The following is a 20,590-nucleotide window of genomic DNA, read 5'->3' as shown; positions in this document are numbered from 1 at the left end:
AGTATGGAATAAAAAGGATGATCCAAAGGGATCATCTGTTTGCATGCCGCATCGGTAAATGAAAATTTTTAAAGCACCCTATGAAGTAATCAAGCCATGTGAATAGCAATCGAGCCAAGTCCAGCCAAACTTTTGTATGTCTTGACTCGTTTCAACTAAAATACTGTTAAGCTCGAGTTCAATTTGAACTTTATTTCCTGATCCAAGCGTGATTCGATTAAATATTCGATGAATTTGTATTTGGCTCGAAAGCTCAAATGAAAATACTTTTATAGTTATGAATTTATATCATAATATATAGTATATTCGACTAAATATTCAATGTGGGTTGCAAACCACATGGGTTCTACAGATTGAAAATGATTGGATCTCCAAATAGTAATCAAGGCAAAAAGATCTTTAAGAAGCAATAAGAGAGAACACAAGAAGTTTATGATTAAGAAGGATAAGCGTCACACCTTCATTGGTACTTCAGCTGATGGGGAAGGAGAGGATGAAAGCCCAAAAGAAAATAATCTCACTATTCAATCCATTTCATCGGCAAAGGCTACAGAGCAGCATGTCGAGAGCAATGATTTGGATCAGTTAGAACCGATAGCGCATCCAGTAGGCCTTAACAGTTCAGTACCTCCTTAATCTATGTTGGTCAAATAAACCCAGCCTATTTTCTCTCATGCAGACGAAGATTGGAAATAACTAATAAGTTTGGGGAAGGATCTCTCAAAAGAACTCCCCTTCTCATGCATATTTGTAGTAGTGAAGGGAAATGGAGCTTCTGAGAGATGGTGATCCTCTGAAATGAGGAACAAATGTTGGAGGTGATCAACCGATCATCTCATCGAATTGGCATATTGATGCCTAAATCATAGAAGTGTTATGTGGCACTGCTTCATCTATGAAGACGCTATGTAGTTTGGAATCTTCACCATTCTATTAACTTGGATATGCAAGGCTCATGGATTGCTCTGGGTAACTTCAATGAAATCACCAAACAAAAGGAAAAGTAAAGGTCTATGAGAAGTTGATATTAGTTGGAACATTTATAGGCACTCTTAAGGCTTTAACAAGTGGCCTAATCAACTTGGGTAATTGAATCCAAGCAGATGTACACATGGAGCAATAATCAGGAGAGTCTGAATCTTAACAGTGAAATAATTGATAGGATGTTTGCAAATAATCAATGGAAGATACTTAATGCACGAGCTTACCAAGAGCAAGTGAGAAAGGAAAAGGGAAAGCCTTTTCGTTTTGAGGCCATGTGGCCTGAAGGCAAAGTCCTATGAAGCAACCAAGCAATATTTTCTAAGAATATTGAATGCCTTCACTATGTGTTTGATTCCTTTCTTTTCCTCTCTGAGTGATAAAAACATTCTGCACCTAATGTGTTTAACTTGGTAATAACTTCACCAAGTGATATATTTCTCTTCTTTCTTAACAAGGATGTATGCCTTTGTTATATGGGGCTAATTTTACAATTCACCAAGTGATTGACTTCTTTCTTGACAACAAGAATATCTTAATTAGATAGGATCTGGTTCAGTGGTAAGAATTCCTTCACCAAGTGGTTCAACTCTTTCCTTTCTAGATGATTAGAATATATATTCATTATATTGGGTTTGGCTTGGTTTTAAATAATACTTCACTGAGTGATTGATTTTCTTTCCCTTCTTGACAATGAAAATACTTATGCCAAATAGAGTTTTGCTTGATGATAAAAATACCTTCACCTGCGCTGACTCATAGTTTCCCATGCTTGATGATAAAAATACCTCCACTTCTAATCTATGGACGCATAATGGGCATGGAAAAGGAACACTAGACGTCTACATGCAAGCAACATAAATCATGACATTCTATGATTGACTGGATACTTCGTCGCACTGTCCGTAATCCGTGGGATTAATGACCTGAAAAGAACACAAAGTTGAGAGTTTCAAAATATGCCGCATGGGTAAATTAATGCAAAAAGCTAAGCCATACAGTTCGATGCTTGTCCAAAATCATTCAAACATTTAATGTCCCCTTTATTTCTTTCCATTTCATTCAGTAAACAAGCTTCATGTTTCTCCCTTCCAATGGTAAGTCAGAGATAGGTGCATGGCAGAGAGTAAGCTGGAAAACTTCAGAGAATTCCTTGAGCAAGGAGTCATGAGTGATATCCATCAGTTGAGAAGCACTTGTCGTGAGCTTACCCTCCATTCCACTCTTGGGTGATTCAGACACTCCTAAAATCCCTTCAATGCTCCCAACCTGACGGTCTCGTATGCCACATGGGACTATGTATTGAAAGGGAGTAAGATCTGTAGTGACATTCAGTGCTAAGCCATGATATGTTATCCAGCGAGATACCCGAATACCAATTGCAGCTAGCTTCTCATTGCCTGAAGAGGAAAAAGAAAAGTCCAGATCAAAGAAATAATATTAACATTTTAAGAAGAAAAAGGCATAATGATAATTGGTCCACAGAGAAGGGAAAACACCATGTGTCACTGACTGCAAATAGGACCCATTTTATCATTACTTTTCTTTTTGTGGAAAATATTATCCAAAACACTTTGTATCAGAAAGTAATTATCCCAACTACTGGGGAGGTGTTCAGCAAGTTGGTTCATTTCATTTTCTTTGTTTTTGTTAATGCAATGTCAGTAGGAAAGGAAATCCCATTCACTGGTCTCACTTTGTTTCTAAAACAGAAAGGAAAAATTTCCCAGAAACACCCCCTCCCCCAGTTTTCCAAATGGTGTTGGCATGAAACCCAAAGATAAGTAGAAAAAACAGCAAGAATTCATAACTGCTTTAATGATGATTTGCACAGAAGGAAACCAATTTGAGAGAGAGAGAGGGGGGGGATAAGAGGAAATTAACTATCAAAGTCTCAGTTGCAAATGAGTTTGTGGAGGAAGAAAACCATCAGAAAATCAGGGTTTCTAAGTTGTTTGGATTTACAAAAAGCCTATGACTGCATTTGTATATATTGGAGTTAGACCTTGATTGGATAAGGCAATATCTCCTTAGCCTACCCCTCTAATGATATTACTAGTTTATTTATCTTTCCCTGCAAAGGGGAGGGGGGGTTAAAGATGGCATCATAATCTTGTATTGGCCCTACTTATTGCTCCTGCTTGGGGGAACTCCAAGATCCAGTGCCTTTCGAAACTGAGTCTTGGATAGGTTTTGCCAAGAAAAAAAAAAAAACTTCAGCTTGGAAGTAAAAGAACACTTATGATCACTATAACCAACCTCCCTATGTATTTTTTGGTATTACAAGCCCTAATCAGTGTAGTCAAAAGACTAGAAAACATTATGATAGATTTTCTCCAGGAACCTAATGATTCAAAAACGGAACATTTCATTAGTTGGAAGATAGTTTGCAGGCTCAGATCAAATAAAGGTTTGGGTTCAGGGTGGTTAGATGATAAGAACACATCTCTGATGGGCAAATGGTTGTGGAAATTTCCTCTAAAATTCTATATTAAAGGAAATTTGGACTCTCACCCCTTCCGGTTCCTATTTCTCAAGAGTCTCTCCTTGGTCCCTACTTTCCTCGCCTCCTTTCCTGTCAAAATGGTCCAGTGCCACCAAAGATTAGAGCTTCTTTCTGGGAGTTTTACCACAACAAAAACAATACCTGTGAGATCCTCCAACAGACAATACCTAACTGGTTTATCTCTCACCATGGCTTCCTCTTGTGCAAAGCAAATGCTGAAACTTGCTCCCACCTGCTAATCTCCTTTAAGTTTGTGACTATTATTTGGGAGCATTTCTTTTCTTCATTTGGGTGCAGGTGGAGACAACCAAACGGGTTGCAAAACTTGTTTGAAGATTCTTTGCCACTACAAAAAAGCAGGTAAGATTCTTTCAAGATGTGTGAGAACTGCAGTTCTTTGGTGGTGACCTTAGACACTTTTGCCCCATTAACAGTGCATGATATTAAAAGAAATTGGATGATAGTGGTAGAATCTTCACAAGCAGGCCAGGAATAAGAGCTGAGTGGGAAGCACCACCTCCCCCACACCTTCAATTAAATTTTGATGGGTTGCAGCATAGGAAATCCTGACCCTTCCGGAGTGGGAGAAGTAATTAGAAATGAAGAAGGAAGCATTTTGTCCATATTCTGAGGCCCAATTGGATGGGGGGACTCAACAAAGGCTGAATTGAGAGTAGTGTTGTATGGACTTCAAAAGAAAAACTGAACTACAGGAACTTAATTGTAGAAGAGGGTTCAAGGGTTGTAGTAGGTTGGTCACAAACAGATCTAGAGGGTTTGCATTAGTATAAAGTTATAAACATGTACTGTAAGAAATTAGATCCCTGATGCAGGAGCGGGAAGCCAAGGCTTTTTGGGTTTACTGATATGTCTAACAGATGGTCTAGCACAAGAAGGAGCAACAAGAGAACATTTGTTTTGGGGCTTTGTCAGAGGGGAACTTGTAATTGAAATGTTTCAAAAGTGGTTAGCTGAGGCTATCTTCCCTTCTCATCTTTTGTAATATACTTTCTTCTCATCAATTAATAAAAGTTTTTGACTGTTAACAATAAAAACAAAAGTTATCTCTGGTATTTTGTGGTATCTATGTTAGAGGGGAACTTGTAATTGAAATGTTTCAAAAGTGGTTAGCTGAGGCTATCTTCCCTTCTCATCTTTTGTAATATACTTTCTTCTCATCAATTAATAAAAGTTTTTGACTGTTAACAATAAAAACAAAAGTTATCTCTGGTATTTTGTGGTATCTATGTTGTGGGTGACTAATTGCTTAGATGCAAGGTTGAACAAGCACACTACTCTCTCTTCGCCTTGGAAAACTATTCATTCTATTCTGCCTCATTTTCTTGTTCATGTTAGGTGTGACCAATTGAGGATAAAGTACACCTTTGAGAAGATCTGTGACTTGGGGGGGGGGGGGGGGGGGGGGGGGGGGGGGTATGCAGAAATTCTCTAGCTTCTATCTCCTCTTTAAAAAATCAGCTCATCTCATGATTTGTCGTCTCCTCTCCATCGGATTTTAATTGGAACCTAGGATTTAAAAGGAAATTCTGTGGTCATGAAAAAACAAATGAAAGTGGAAATATTGTGGATATTCTTTCCTTGTTGGGTTTTCTCACTTCTTTTTGAGCTTTGATTCTCATGGGATCCTCTCTTATCCCTCTTTCTTCATGCATCTCCCCTAGAGTCTCTCCCTATTTCAAATTAAAGCCATTTGGTCAGGTCCTACCTCACCAAAGACAAGGGCCATTAGCCGGGAGACAATGCATTTGAAAATCAGTACTTACAATATGCCTCAGCACAAATGATGGCCAGTATTAACATTATTCCCAAACAGAGTAAGACATACAGAGAATTACCAGCAGCAACAAGAAACACTGTAACAGTCAAAGGCAAAAGCAGCAAAATACACTAACCTCTTGGCTTTGCAGCTCATAAAGGCCAATGACCTTAGCCTCTACTCACGTAGAAGGTAGTAAGGAAGAGGAAGATAACAGAAACACCTTGAAGCAATGTTTTAAAAGTAAAAAGTGCAAAAAAAGCTCAATGGTCATTTTGCGCGTGAGGTGCGAGGTGCAAGGCAAGGCACATGCCTTTTCAAAGCAAGGCACAAAAATGCTAAAAATTCAAAAAAAAATGACAAAAAGTGCAAAATACTAAAAATATGAAACACAATTTTAATTAAAAATATAAACTTAAGTTTTAAAATAAATGTTGTAAAAAAAGCCTATTATCTCAAATTAAATTACATAAACATAACATGTAAAAACCTATTTCAAATGAAAATTTAAAAATAAAATAAAGCATAACATGAACATATTCAAGCATGTAAAACTCTCAATCTCTTTATTTTTTCCCCAATTGCATTACTTCAAATAGCTGATGTGATGTTAAATATTATGCATTCCTGATTCTACGAGCGACCTTTGTACTAAGTCCCTCAAAGCAATCCCAAACAAGTACATATCATGGTCTTAAATTCTTAATCCCTATAAAAAAATAGGTTTTATAACTTTTAAGTATCTTTTACACAGTAGGTCCTTGTTCAAAGTTCAGGAAGATGGAGTTTACGCAGAAAGCAACCTGGAGAAGATTTCTGAATGCTGAAGCTAAAAACTTTTTCTTTGAGAGGTTCAAAGTAATGGATCTACCTGTTCATGGAAGGAGCACTACAGTTATGCTGGTAGGTATTGAGGTGGTTGAGTGGCTCAAACTGTTCATGGAAGGAGCACTACAGTCAGGCAAACATACAGATTGGAAGAGCTCTAAAGAACAACAAGATCGAAGGTACCTAGTAGAAAGAAGATGGAATACAAAAGGTAGATCCATTGCTCTGATTGAGTTTTTTGGAGAAGGAAAGAAACAACTCATCTGCATTCCTGAAGGTAGAAGTGGCATGGTTTGGAGGGAGATAAAAAAACATTCTACAGGACATCTTGAAAGAGATGAAGGAAGGTACCGAGGGTGTTCAGATTACTGGAGAAACAAGCGGATCCCTAAGTGACAAGGAAGCAAATTCTGGAAACATTCTGGTGAATGGCTTGGGAAGAGACAAGATGGTTTTCAATATAGAGAAGATAGAATGGGAAAAGAAGTTGGTAGTTGAAGTTAAAAAGAAACCAGAGGATTGGAGGATTATAATAGAAGATTTACTCAAGAACCTGAAGGTAAAAGGTCCAGTAATGGTCACCCCTTATGAAGACTGTAAAGCACTTCTAGATCTGTTGGAGGATGTCTCAGTAGTTAGTGCTTCAAACTTCCAGTTGCAGACCGGAGCAGCCACAGTGATGAGGTGGTCTCCTAGTTCAAACGTGAAGGACTTCTCAGTGGAGGATGGGGTAACCATAAGACTTGCTGACCTACCTTTCCATTTGTGGAAGCTAGAATTATTTCAATCCATTGCCTCCTTGTGCAAAGCTAAACTGGAAGGTGTGTTTCTAAAAGATCTTCAATCAGCAGCCATGAGAATAAACGGAGCAAAGCCTGAAGAAATTCCCAGGAAGATTGAGGTTTATGCTGACAGTGCTTTCTATTCAGTGTGGCTTTTAATGTCCATTGAAGCAGCTCTGTGGAAGGAGTCCAGGAGGAAGGAGGATGAGGAGGTAGAAGAAGATTACCTGTGTGGATCATAGAGATAGGTGCATTTCAAATTAGCTGAAACTACCACAGAATTGGAAAGCTTAAGGAGAAAGAACAAGAAAGAATTACCCGAAAAGGAAAATGGGAAGAGTGCAAGCCAAGGCAAAGCTTCAGAGTTTAAAAGAGCCTTTGCAGAGGTTGTGACAGGTATGTTAAATGCAAAACCAGACTATCAAGGCTCTCAAATTGGTGGGACTAACAAGGCGGTTGAACAAATAGTGGTAAGGGCCAATTCGAAAGTCCAAGAAGAGAATGGGCTTAAACTCACTTTAAGTAAAGTAAAAAATGGGCCTACGAAGCAGGACAAATTGTTGGGTTTGCAAGGTGAGCCATCAGATGGGCCAGGTGGGATAAGTGGTAATGGGCCAGGCGGGATAAATAGAAATGGGGCAGGCAGGTTAGAGAGGAAGTCACATGCCTCTTTAAGTCATCATATGACTAGAAAAAGACAAAAAGAAAGGGGACAATATCTTGGGTGTATTATCGTCCCCCATCCAACCCGATTTGATTCATTCTCAGCCGAGTGGCTCTGTTGCGGAGAAGTTCACATGGAGGCCAAGGCTGGTCTGCTACTCAACCACCCCTAAATGACAAAATCTGAGGTATGATAGAAACAAAGAGGAAGATGGTGATTTTGATTCAGATTGGGTAAGCCGTGAAGAAGAGAAATCAGATGAAGAGTCCTACGGCCAGTCTAGTATCAACAGCGTTAAAAGCAGCACAAGGAAAGTTCTTCTGGAGGATGCAGAATTAGGAAAAAGACTGCTCTTCAAAAACTCTTTACTGACCCCAACCAAACTTTCTTTGGAACCTAAGATGAGCGACCATTTGAAAGGTTCTCACTTGAGACGAGAAAACTCCTCGTTCAAAGGCAGAGAAGATCTTTCCCTTTCTGAGAGTCAAAATCAGGGTGACCATAGAGAATTTACAGTTTCTCCTCACTTCGGAAAGCAAGCTTGCAGACGGCTCCCCTTCCCCTACTAGCGGTTTAAAGGTTAGATTGGAGAACTCCCCCAACATTGGCCCTGTTCAGTGTCAACCCCCTTTGCATGACAGTCCTACTCTGTTTCTTGGTTCTGGTATGGTTTGTCAATTTTTAGCTAATTCTATTTGTGTTTCAGATAATCCTCCCCACCCTCCTTTTGTGGTTATTGTCCAACCTGTAGGTGACACCTATTCTTGTCCAGCAGCTGTCAATCCTAGTGTATCATTGGAGGCAACAGAAGTGTTAGGAGAGACTGAGGCTGTAGAGGATTCTAGGGAGGAAGGGAAGAGAATCTGGGAGCTAATAATGCAGCTCTTTGATCAGTTGGTTCAGGTAGAAATACAGTCCAGAGTGGGTTTGGAGGAGGAAGGTAGTAGTCCAAATCTGATGTTTTGGAGATGGGAAAGGAAGAAGGAAAGAGTGAGTTGAGAGCCAAAAACACAAAAAGAAAAAACAGCAGAAGAAAGACGACACAGGAGAAAGGAAAAGAATCAATTCTTTAAATAAGGAGTTAGAGTTACCAAAAAAAAGAAAGAAGAAGATGAGTGAGGTGGAGAGGCTGAGATGTGGAGTTGATTATGAAAAAGGAGGTACAAGCAGAAAGGAAGGGAAAATGGTTTAGGTTAAGAAAAACCCCAGGGTCTCAACATTTGAATTTTCCCATAAAGATAATCAGTTGGAATGTTAGGGGGGCGAGGAGTCAAAGAAAAAGAAGGGTGATTAAGGATGTTTTTAAGAAAGAGAAGCCAGATATTTTACTAATTCAAGAAACAAAGTTGGAAGAGGTGGATAGAAGATGGGTAAGAAGTTTCTGGCCAGCCAAAGGCCTAAGTTGGGCTTTTGCACAACCATGGGAGCCTCAGGAGGCATCCTAACAATTTGGAAGAATGAGGAGATGGACTACACTAAAGAATTGATTGGAAACTTTACCGTCAAGTGAAATTTAGGAGGAAAGAGGATGGGTTAGAATGGGCTTTAACTAATGTCTATGGTCCAAATTCATATAGGGAAAGGGAAGACTTTTGGGAAGAACAAGCAGCCAATAAGGGGTCTTTGGAGTGATCCTTGGTGTTTTGGGGGACGATTTTAATGTCATTAGATTTGTGAATGAAACAACTAATCCTAGCCATAGGAAATTAAATCTACTTGTGGAGTTCTTTGAGCTAAGAGAGCTGCCCATGATGCTGATAAAGAGAGAGAGAGAGAGAGAGAGAGAGAGAGCTGCCCATGCTACAAGCCAATTTCACTTGGTCCAACATTTAAGAAGAACCCCTATGTTGTAAACTAGACAGATTCTTATTCTTAATTATCTGCAAACTGGGAGACTACTTGGAGGGGAATGGTAGTAAGGGCACTTCCTAGACCAACTTTGGATCATTGTCCAATCAGGCTCTCACAAGAGAAATTAGGAGGACCTTGTCCGTTTCGGTTTGAGAACATGTGGCTACTTCATCCTGAGTTTCTAAAGAAAGTACAACAATGGTGGGAAGATCAGGTGGAGTTCATATGAAAAGGATATAGATTCTACAAAAAGCTACAAATTCTGAAAGCTAGGATCAAAGAGTGGAACAAAGAGGTGTTTGGAAGAGTCGAAGAGAGAAAATAATGGATTGCTAAAAGAATTCAAGAAATTGATATAAAGGAAGCAGAGAGAAGGTTGAGAGTAGAAGAAAGGAAAGAAAGGTGGAACTTGAAACTAGAATTAGAGGAAATAAATAGAAAAGATGAGATAAGTTGGAGACAAAAGCCTATATGCAAATGACTCAAGGAGGGAGATGGAAATACTAGGTTTTTTCATACCTCGGCAAATGGTAGGAGGAAGAACACTATGGAGAGGTTGGAATGGAATAGAGAAGTGCTTACAAGGGAGGAAGAGATACCAAGAGTGTTTGTGAACCACTTAAAAACCATTTATGACAGTCCTAGCAAAATGAGAGAGGACATTTCTGATTTTCAGTGGCAAACAGAGAGTAGAGAAGTAATGGAGTAATCGGAAAGAAATTTTGAGATCCAAGAAGTCAAAGATGTTGTTTTCTCAATGGAAAGATCTAAAGCTCAAGGTCAAGATTCATGGTGGCCTTTTAACAAGATTGCTAGGAAATCATAGGTGGGAATTTAATGGAGGTGTTTCTAGAATTATTTGAGAGAGGTAGGATTAACTCAAGTGCCAATGCTACTTTTATAGCTTTGATCCCCAAAAAGATGGATGCAAGACACCCAAAGGATTTTAGACCCATTAGTTTGATGGGCAGCATGTATAAGATGATCTCTAAGGTGTTAGCATCAAGAATTAAAAAGGTACTTCCTTATCTAATCTCTCTAAACCAGGGAGCCTTTGTGTCTAGGAGACAAATCACGGACCAAAAATTATTGCCAATGAGTGTGTTGACTACAGAAAGAGAAAAGGGGAAAAGGGGCTGATTTGCAAACTTGATTTGGAAAAGTCTTATAACTTGGTAGATTGGGACTTTTTACTGGAAGTTTTGAGAAATAGATTTGGAGAAAGGTGGTGTAGATGAGTAAAAGATTGTGTGGCTTCATACCATTACTCTATTTTGGTGAATGGGGTAGCCAAGAATTTTTTCCTTGCAAAGAGAGGTCTAAGACAAGGGGACCCTCCCTCTCCCTTTTTACCTTAATAGTGGATGTTTTGAGTGATATGATCTCCAAGGCTAACTCCAAAAATCTTTTTAATGGGTGGACAGTAGGGAGGCAAGTAGTGGTCACTCATTTATAATTTGCAAATGATATAATTCTTTTTTGTAAGGGAGAGCGCATGAGGAGATGGTCAATCTGAAATGTTTGGTATAAGGTTTCGAAAAGGTCTCTAATTTGAGAGTGAATTAGAACAAAAGTTGTGTGGTTGGGATTAATAGATCAGATGAGGAGGTGTCTTCCTTGGCTAGGTTCTTAGATTGTGAGTGGTGTGACTGGCCTGTAAAGTACTCTAGGAGGAAACCCAAAGTCAAAAAGTTCCTGATACCCAGTCTTGAAAGGATTCACAAAGAAACTAGCAGGGTGGAAGAGGAATTACATCTCTTTAGAAGGTAGAATCACTTTAATTAAGTCAACACTAGCAAATTTGCCAATGCACTTCCTGTCTACCTTCAAAGTGCCTGCTAAGGTTGCAAATCAATTGGAAAAAGTAATGAGAGATTTCCTCTAGGAACTTGGGGAGTCAAAAAAGGATCACCTAGTGAAGTGGAAAGTGGTCTCTAGGACAAAAGACAAAGGGGGTTTAGGGATTGGAAATGTCCGTTTAAGAAACATAGCACTCTTAGGTAAGTGGTTGTGGAGGTTTCCCAAGGAGCAAGAAAATTTGTGGCATTAAGTGATAGAAAGCATACATGAATTAGCAGCTAATGGATGGGATGCTGATCTCAACCCAAGGGCTTCTCATTCCTCTCCGTGGAAAGACATTGTTGGTATCCTGCCCACCTTTTCTCCTTTCATCAAGTATGACGCTTGTTCAGGTAATATGGTCCTTTTTTGGGAGGATGTTTGGATTGGGGACCAGCCTCTTAAGGATAGGTTCCCGATCCTCTACTCCCTGTCCTTGAACAAATTTAAAGTCATCTCTACCTTTCATGTTTCCGGAAAGTCATGGGATCTAGGGTTCAAGAGAGGGTTGAGGGAGTCAAATAACGTTGGCAGATGATATTTTCTCTCTTCTAAACTCGGTGTTTTTGGACCAATCTTGTCCTGATAATAGAATTTGGTCTGAAGAGTCCTCCGGTTGTTTTTCTTGCTCTTCTTTCTTCAATGTTTTAGTGCACTCTTCCAATTTAGTTTACTCTTTTCCTGTAAAATAAGTGTGGAGTACTCCTGTACCTCCAAAGGTGAGGGCTCTTTGTAGGGAAGTGGGTCTCCAAAAACCAAATTGGTTCAGAAAAAAACTAAATCAACACTTTGGACTTGCTTCAGAAAAAAGACCAAATTGGTTCTTAACCTCTCATGTTTGTAGCCTTTGCTTGAAGAGTGGTGAGACAGTAAATCATCTACTAATCTCTTGTCCTTTTGTTACTCTTATTTGGGATTGGTTTTCCTCTGTCTTTGGGTGCAGGTGGATTCCTCCTACAAGCATGGTGGATCTTTTTGAATCTAGCCTTTTCCATCAGCCAAAGAAAAGAGGAAGGGTAATATGGAGAGCAACGAGGACATTAGTTGTTTGGACAGTGTGGAAAGAGAGAAATAACAGAATCTTTCAAGAGAAAGACAAATCAGCACATGAAGTCATAGAAGGGATCACTATCGAGGTTATACATTGGCTGAAATCGCTGGACCTGTTCAAGGACTTCTCTGTAGAAGACTTAATTAGAGGGTGGAGCACAGTAGCAGCTTCCTCCTGACCCTCTTTAGCTATTCAAGAGGACTGGTCGCCCCCATTATCTATGGCTGTTAAGCTAAACTTTGATGGCAGCTCTGTAGGTAATCCAGGCCCCTCTGGAATTGGGGGTGTCTTTAGAGATGCGGGAGGAAAAGTCCTGGCCTTTTATTCTGGCCCAATAGGATTGGAGGACTCTCTTAGAGCAGAAGATCTTGCACTCCTACAGGGGCTCAAACTGGCTAAACAGCTGGGTTTTCAGCAGTTGGAAGTGGAGGGAGATTCGAAACTGGTAATAGGTTGGAGGAAAACAAACAGCTTAAGTGCCTAGTCCCTTGGATAACCTGCAAAGGAGATTATGCAACTAACAAGGAAGCTTGAAGTCTGGTTTGAATGGACTAGGAGATCAGCCAATGCAATGACCAATTCTTTAGCAAAGCAATGAGTTAAGTAGGCAGAACCTTTTTTGGGCCTGTTTGTAATTTTGATGAGGGGTCACCTTGTTTTTGAAGGTGATTGTTTGTACTAAGTTTTTTTAAAGAATTAATGAAAGTTATCGTTTCCCATAAAAAAAAATGTATCTTTTAAAAATATCTTTTATTAGGATGAATGAATGAGAAACATTAGCAAATATGTTTGGGTCCAATCTTGGGCCCGGCATCCTGGGTATGAATTTGTCAAGTATCTTGAAGAAATCTTTAGGGAAGTTGAAGAACTTCACAATAACCTTGGAAAAAAGGAAAAAGAGGAAACATACCAACCCATACACCAGTAAAACCTTCAAGTCGAGAAGCCTTGATAGAGAAGGTGTTGGAAAGAACCCTAATAACCACCTCCTCAAGAGACCTGAGGTACCAATGGAGATCCATCTTGTGATGCTGAAGATTGAGAATAGGGTATATAACTAGCTGAACACCAAATCATAGAATTTAAAGTCAGAAACACATCACACAATAATTGATTACATGCTGCAGTACAACTGAAAAATTGCAGATTTAGTTATAGTCCCTTAAACAAGAAGAAAGAAGGTACTGTAGAGAGACTGGGCCAAATGGACCCTAGCCCATTATTGTCTTATTATTGTTCTTCCTTCCTACTTGCTTCATTTGTTAAAGGGCTTTTCCGTTATGGGCCTGTTAATCCTTATTTATGTTTTTTAAGTAGATTGATGAGCTGGCCGCCCCCTTAAGGGCAAACTTGTAATTTGATCAGTTTTAGTAAGATTAATAATAGTTAAGAGAGGTAAAAGAGGAAAACATCAAATTCTTCTCCTTTTCTCCCTTCTTCTCCATCTTCTTCTTGTTTCTTGCTGCCTTCCTCTTCCTTTTCTTTCCCTGCTTAAATCTGAAATTATTTTGCAGAATTTTATTGGACTAAATCCCATCTTGGTATCAAAGCAAGTCTTCCTTCCATCTTTTTGTTTTTCTTTCTTTTCCCATACACCTTTCAATTAGAAGAGTGTATGGAGAGATAAGTTGTTGATTGTTCAGAGAACTTTTATGCCTAATTGGAAAGAAGCAGGGTGTTTAAGTTACTTACAGGACTCAACCATGAGTTTGGCATTACAGAACAAAATATTATGACTAAAGATGAAGTAACCCTTGCTCAAGCATATTCTATAGTGAGCAATGAAGAGAGTAGGCGACAAATACAGTTACAAGGACCACCTTCAGAGCATTTTACACATGCTGGATTAAAGCCAAAGAGATTGACTGAGAAGAAAGAGGTGATATGTGAATATTGCAAGAAACGAAACACACTAAGGATGTTTGTTGGAAACTTCACTCTGATCTTCTCCCATAAAGGTTTTGGAACAATAACAACAACTTCAAGAAGAATAGCCAACCTAGAAAGCCCAAGAATGCATATGTTGCCACAGCACCTAAAGTTGGAAATAGGGGAAGTGAAGAGAAATCTACTATGGAGCAGCTGGCGCAATAAAGGTAGAATTTGAAAGGTACTGGAGGCTAATTAATCATTTGGAGAATACTGTTACAACTTCCAACTCCTCAGGCAACACCTCTTCATTTGCATTTGCTCACTCAGGTACTCGTGTTTCTACAAATCATGCTACTGCTTCAGGTAATCATAAAATCCCTTGGATTATTGATACTGGTGCATCAGACCATATGACTAGCATATCTAACCTCTTTTGTTTATATCAAATCCTCTCTAGTAGAGAGAAGATATCCCTTGCTAATGGGTCTCTTGCTCCCATATTCGGCAAAGGGAATATCAAAGCCTCTAACTCCCTTGTTTTATCATCTATTCTTCATGTTTCCAAACTTAACACAAACCTTTTATTTGTTAATAGCTTGACTAAATCAATGAACCGTAGTGTAACTTTCTTCCCTACTCACTATGTTTTTAAGACCTAAAATCTTAAAGGACAATTAGGAGTGACCACGAGGAAAACGAATACTTGTTGGATACACCTAATCGAAGTCTTGGACCATCTAGTGGAGTTGCTTTGGAGTCTGTTTCATAAGAGTCAATTGATAAAGTCATGTTATGTCATTTAATATTTGATTATTTGCCTTTTTTTGCTTTAAGTCATTTGTTTCCAGAAATATTTAAGGGAATATCCCTGTCGAGTCTTCATTGTGAGTCATGTGAACTTGCAAAACATTGTAGACAATCATATTCAATGAGTAATAAAAAATCAATTTCTCATTTCCATATTGTCCACTCTAATGTGTGGGGGCCATATTATTTATTTGCTATGGAGGGTTACAAGTATTTTAACCTTTTCATTGATGATTTCTCTCGCTATATTTGGATTTACCTTATAAGATCCAAGGATGAAGTGCCAACAATTGTGCAATTATTCCTCTTCCTTTTCTTTCTCTGCTTAAATCTGAAATTATTTTGTAGAATTTTATTGGACTAAATCACATCTAGTACAATAAAATGACATTAAATCATTAATAGGCATTTTTAAAACAATACACTTTGGCTTCACCATAAATGGGCTTCTGTTTATCTTTGTTACAGCATTCCAACTTTTGGGTGAATTATATGATTATTCTAGTCTCAAGGTAGCATTTACTTGTCATTATTGAGATGATGAAGTCAAGGTATTCTTCATTTCAAGAAACACCAAAAGATGAAGTGACACGACTTGACAAAACCATAGCCTTCTGGCCACCCCACATTTTCAGTCTTTTCCCTCTTTCAGATAAGTAAAAATTATTGACACGTATTAAAAGGACAAAGTGATGCTTCATAACACAAATTATGACCTCTAACAACATGCAAAAGTATTGTATATCATATCCATGACGTCAGTGAAAAAAGAAAACAAGTACCTGACCAGGCCCATGATATGTAACCTCCCCACCACGTTCCGTCTTGTAAACATTATAAGGAGCGTACTCCCTCTCAAACTTCAAGAACTTCTCTGAACTAGCAGTACCCAATGTATAAACAGAAGGATGTTGAAGAATAATTAATGTGTCAAAGCAATCTTCACCTCTATCAATCAAAGATTTCTTCTCTTTTACTATGGATTTTTGCCAGGATAGGGCTTCCAAATAAGGAACATGTTCTTTGTACAGATCAAAGTATTCACACCTATACATTCACAACAAACATGTGGGATGGTTAAGATTCCTACTAATGTATTGGTAATTGGATAAGCCAATTGCAAGTTAATATATCTCAATTCAGAATCAACATAAAGAGCTCTATGGAGTCGTTATTAAAGAAACTACAAAAAAAAAGTGTTAGATAGTGTATGCCCTCAGCTCCACCAGACTGATGTATACTGACACTTGTTGTTGAATAAAATCAGTGCATTATTATTCCATGTGTGTTATGGTGTGTTTTTGTGTATTACCCCTGAACTTATGAGACTTATGTAAACTTAAATGTTCTCAACCGAATGATAAACTTGGGGAATTTATCATATCGAAGTTGACACTCCTGCACTACCAAATTGTTAGAGCAATCTGTCTCAACTGCTCAGGTTAGACCTAAGGTATAGTGAAGTGGGAGGTGCTTTCTAGGAGTAGGGATGATGGAGGCCTTGGGTTAGGAAATATAAGATTAAGAAACACGGCTTTGCTGGGGAAATGGATTTGGAGACTACCAATGGAACATGACAGACTTTGGTCTAGAGTGATTGTTAGTATTCACGGATTGGCAGATAACGGCTGGGATGCAGGACTCGACCTTGGGGCTTCTCAGTGTTCTCCTTGGAAAGCTATTCAAGGTATTTTGCCTCTTATGCTTCCTTATTTCAAAAACGATGTCTGCGCTGGAAATAAAGTCTTGTTTTGGGAAGATGTTTGGGTTGGTGAAAACTCACTTAGAGATAGATTTCCTTCTATTTACTCCTTGTCTAAAAACAAAAGAAAAGTGATCTCTTCAGTGTTTGTTGATAACTCCTAGGATTTGGGCTTGAGAAGAGGTCTAAGGGATTCTGAAATGGGGATGGTTGATGTTTTGATCACTCGGTTAGGGGAAGTCTTTCTTAATCAGTCCTGTAGAGATAGCAGAATTTGAAAACCTTTCCCTTCTGGTTTTTTGGTGCGTCTTGGTGACACTAGCAAGTGCACTAGCCGCTCAAGTAATAGAGTAGTGACTAGAGTATCGTTTTCTGGAGAATATAATGTGTTACTGTTCACACCCAAGAAAATTTTTTTTATCAACCCCAAGAAATTTTTCATTTACTGAAATGGAGGTGGGGTTGATGAGATTCTTTCTCATGTGCTTCTTTCTTCCCTGCCCTTCTCCAATCAAACAACCAAGGTTTGTCTTTTCCAGCCAAAGAAGTGTGGAGTATTCCTTTGCCCCAAAAAGTGGGGAGGCAGCTCTATGGCAGTATAAAAACAAGCTAAAATGTTCTAATGGTTGTCTAGAGGGTGAAAGTGAGATTTCAATGGGTTCAAAGGATTGCCAATAGTATGGCTGATGTACTAGCCAAGCAAGGGGTGAAGAAGGAGCAAATCTTTTGGACACAATCGTAAAGAAAGTTGTATGGGGAGATAAAAGTTTTTTCTCTCTCCCATCGATGCATGTATTATGCACTCCTAATTTATTGATCAAAAAAACAGGCATTTTGCTGGGAAGCATTTCTCAATAGAGTCAACACTTGAAATGTGCTTCAAAAAACAATGGCCAAATAAGTGCCTATCACGGTATCACCTCATGTCTATATCCTTTGATTTACTTGTGAGACAGCTCCACACCTATTAATTTCTTGCTCTTTGTTGATTTTATTTGAGATTCGCTTGCTTCTCTCTTTGGGTGCAGCTCTTTGGGTGCAGGTGGGGGCACCCTCCTTCTGTAGCAACTTTGTTTGAAGTAAGCTTTCTCAGACAACCAAAGAAGAGATGAAGGGTGTGGAGAGCTACCAGAGCATCAACATTATGGTGGACAGCTTGAAAAGAAAGGTACAACCATATCTTTTGAGATTCAGCTAGATCCAAGGAGGAATTAATAGAAAACATCACCTTCAAAGTAGAAAATTGAGTGAGAATTAGTTGTTTAAGGAGTTTTCAATGCAAGACATGATTAGGGGATGGAAAGCAGTAGCAGATACATCAACTATCAAGGTCGTAACTTGGGAGGTTTGGGTCCCTTCAGCATCTCAAAGAATAAAACTAAACATTTATAGAAGCTCGATGGGCAACCCAAGACCTGGTTTTGGAGGAGTTTTCAGAGATGGGGAAGGATACATAGTGGCTCTCCTTTTTGGTCCAATAGGAGTGGGAGACTCACTTGGAGCAGAAGTTTTGTCCTTCCTTCAAGGCTTAAGATTGGATAAACAGTTGGATGTCCAACATTTAGAAGTGGAAGGCAACTCCAAGTTAATGAAAGGGTGGATGCAAACAAGGAATCTGGAGGTATGGACCAACAGGCAGGTTTGAGGGAGATATTTTGTCTTTCAAGAGAGACTGATGTCAATTTCAAATGGATTAGAAGATCAACCAATGGGATGACTAACAGCTTAGCTAAACAAGGGACGAGTTCTTTTGGACTGCTTTGTAATTTGTAATTCCAAATGAAAGTAACCATTTAAAAAAGGGCAGCCCGGTGCACAAGGCTCCAACCAATGGTTGGAAAGTAACCATTTCCAACCAAAAAGAGGTGTGGTATGGAGTTGCACTCTTCCTTTGGAAAAGACGGACTCTCGCTTCTTATCTCATCCTATCCAACCCCTTTTGTTGACAAATAACAATATATTCATTAAATAAACTCCTATCTGCCCCCAAGATGGATGCAGGCCAAACAAATACAATTGGAGCTGGCTGATCCTATCCAGCCTTTCATTTTATGTTTACAAAATGAAGACTGTAACCTATATGTCCTGTATTGTTTCTTTATTGCACATGTGAAGTTCATATTAACCAATATCTAAGATTGCACTAATATATCTTAAATTTAGAATGTATCTTTTAATGGTCAACTTGTCAGCACCTAGGTACCAATTAATCATTGTATCACCTAGGGAGGCCAAAATGACTAGTCATTCTATCACCACATTAGCACCGAGAAATATTGTGGAAGTGGAATAAATAACACATGCATGTTTGCAGGAGGGGAAGATAAAATATCTCACCTTCTCATGTCATTATTTGTTTTTGATGTGGCCAAGGTCTTGAAATTTGAAAACTTGTACAGCTTTGATGTAACCTCATTAATAGAAGATTGGCATGTTGATTTTGAATGCCCTCGAGTTTGAAATGTTGAAAATGAATAAAAAGCAGGGGTTACTGCAAGAAGCATCTTATCTCATTGAATTTGTTACTACCAAAGAAAGATACTGTCCACTGATCCACAACAGAAAGATGAATGGAATAATCGACCCACCATTCCAATGCTTTATGCACAACTCAATGTGCTGCAGAAGTCCTACAACTGAAACACAAAACATAAAGCAAATTACAATGCTTAGAACCACACACTGAAAGTGAAGGGCCCTTTTCTGCTGGCAGCTGACTATAACGATATCTGCAAAGGTACTTATATAACTTTGAAGAAAATTCATGAAAAATAGAAGGTCCTTCATAAAATAGAAAATATATTGGAAGAGAAATCATACCAAAAGCACTCAGTTAATAGGTTAATATTGCCTTCTTACCAAAATTTACAAAGTGACACACCAAAATAAATTCCATACAAGGAAAATTCGATAATTTTAATATCCTAGCTACCTTTCAAGAAAAATATACACTAGAAGCATCCAAACTTGTCCATAAATCATTTCAAAATGCAAGAGACACTGATGAAAAATCAACAAAGATCATGTCAAACAAACAAGAGTTAATAGTGCCACTATACTATTAAAAACAGCATGTATTGAAAGAAAAAAAAAAAAAGTATTTCTTCTTGTTAGATTCTACAGAAATTTTCAAATATAAAAAAAAAAGTAATTTTTATTGAAATTAAAACAACCTTAAGCAACAAATAACAGAACTAATATCCGCCATAGAACTATGCATTTCACCCATATTCTGTAAAAATTATGCAAACCTTAACACTTGAAACAACATGTACATATATCTACAACAGCCTCAACTCAACCTTAATTACAACCATTTGGGGTAAACTACAAATCACCATAGTTGCAAGTTGAATATAGTCTAGTCTGAAAATGGTAATGCAACCAATATACTTTGCTCTCTATCCTTTTCATGGTTTCAAATGTCGCCAAATGTCACTAAGGCCACCCGACATATGTCGATGTCGAGGCTCACCGACATGAAAGTGGATGGTAATATAAAATATATATTATGTCGGTCCAAATAACCGAGGCTCACCAACAAATTGGTCCAAATAACCAAAAAAAATACAGTTTTTCCTATTATGTCGACAAGATGTCAACAGGATGTCAACTAATGTACATTAAAAATATAATATATTAGTATATTATATTAATATAATACAGTATATTAATATAGATTATTCCATTAATAATTTCTATTTAATATTTCAAATAAAATATTTATAAAAAGAATTAACAAAATATAAAAAAAAAGAATAAATTAATTACTTTATAATATAAAACATAAAATATTTTTGAAGTAATAAAATATTAACTAGTTAGTATTTTTTAAAATATTTATTCAAATCAGAAAATGTATTATAACTTTATTAAAATATTTATTAAATTTTATTATAAACCATATTCTACATTTAATATAAAAAATCA

General features: G+C 38.1%; 1 protein-coding gene across 2 annotated transcripts; it reads right to left on the bottom strand.

The window, feature by feature from the left end:
- Positions 1 to 1,557: 1,557 nt before the first annotated feature.
- Positions 1,558 to 19,172, bottom strand: LOC148846361 (octanoyltransferase LIP2p, chloroplastic-like). Of its 2 annotated transcripts, XR_016101818.1 has the most exons (5): positions 18,998 to 19,172; positions 15,741 to 16,005; positions 13,190 to 13,340; positions 1,981 to 2,381; positions 1,558 to 1,907 (listed from the first exon to the last, which is right to left on the bottom strand). XR_016101818.1 is itself a non-coding variant. In XM_088953272.1 (4 exons), exons 1-4 carry the CDS (start codon positions 19,162 to 19,164, stop codon positions 2,044 to 2,046), a joined length of 921 nt encoding a protein of 306 aa, XP_088809398.1. In that variant the 5' UTR covers positions 19,165 to 19,172; the 3' UTR covers positions 1,925 to 2,043. The 2 variants fall into 2 exon arrangements, 1 of the variants encoding a protein (XP_088809398.1); XM_088953272.1 differs by lacking the exon at positions 1,558 to 1,907 and having other exon boundaries at positions 1,925 to 2,381.
- Positions 19,173 to 20,590: the final 1,418 nt, after the last annotated feature.

This window comes from Nelumbo lutea, chromosome 7 (assembly GCF_056320005.1).
Source record: "Nelumbo lutea isolate HS-2025 chromosome 7, American lotus-T2T, whole genome shotgun sequence".
Classification (NCBI taxonomy): Eukaryota; Viridiplantae; Streptophyta; class Magnoliopsida; order Proteales; family Nelumbonaceae; genus Nelumbo; species Nelumbo lutea.
This window is presented reverse-complemented; position numbering and strand designations above follow the sequence as displayed.

What these genes read in the sequence shown, in the direction of transcription:
- LOC148846361 (XM_088953272.1), bottom strand. Translation starts at nt 19,164, where the DNA reads ATGCTTCTTGCAGTAACCCCTGCTTTTTATTCATTTTCAACATTTCAA. An exon ending in ACAAATAATGACATGAGAAG is followed by an intron (nt 16,006 to 18,997) that starts GTGAGATATTTT and finishes GTGAATGTATAG; the next exon opens with GTGTGAATACTTTGATCTGT. An exon ending in CATATCATGGGCCTGGTCAG is followed by an intron (nt 13,341 to 15,740) that starts GTACTTGTTTTC and finishes TTTGGTGTTCAG; the next exon opens with CTAGTTATATACCCTATTCT.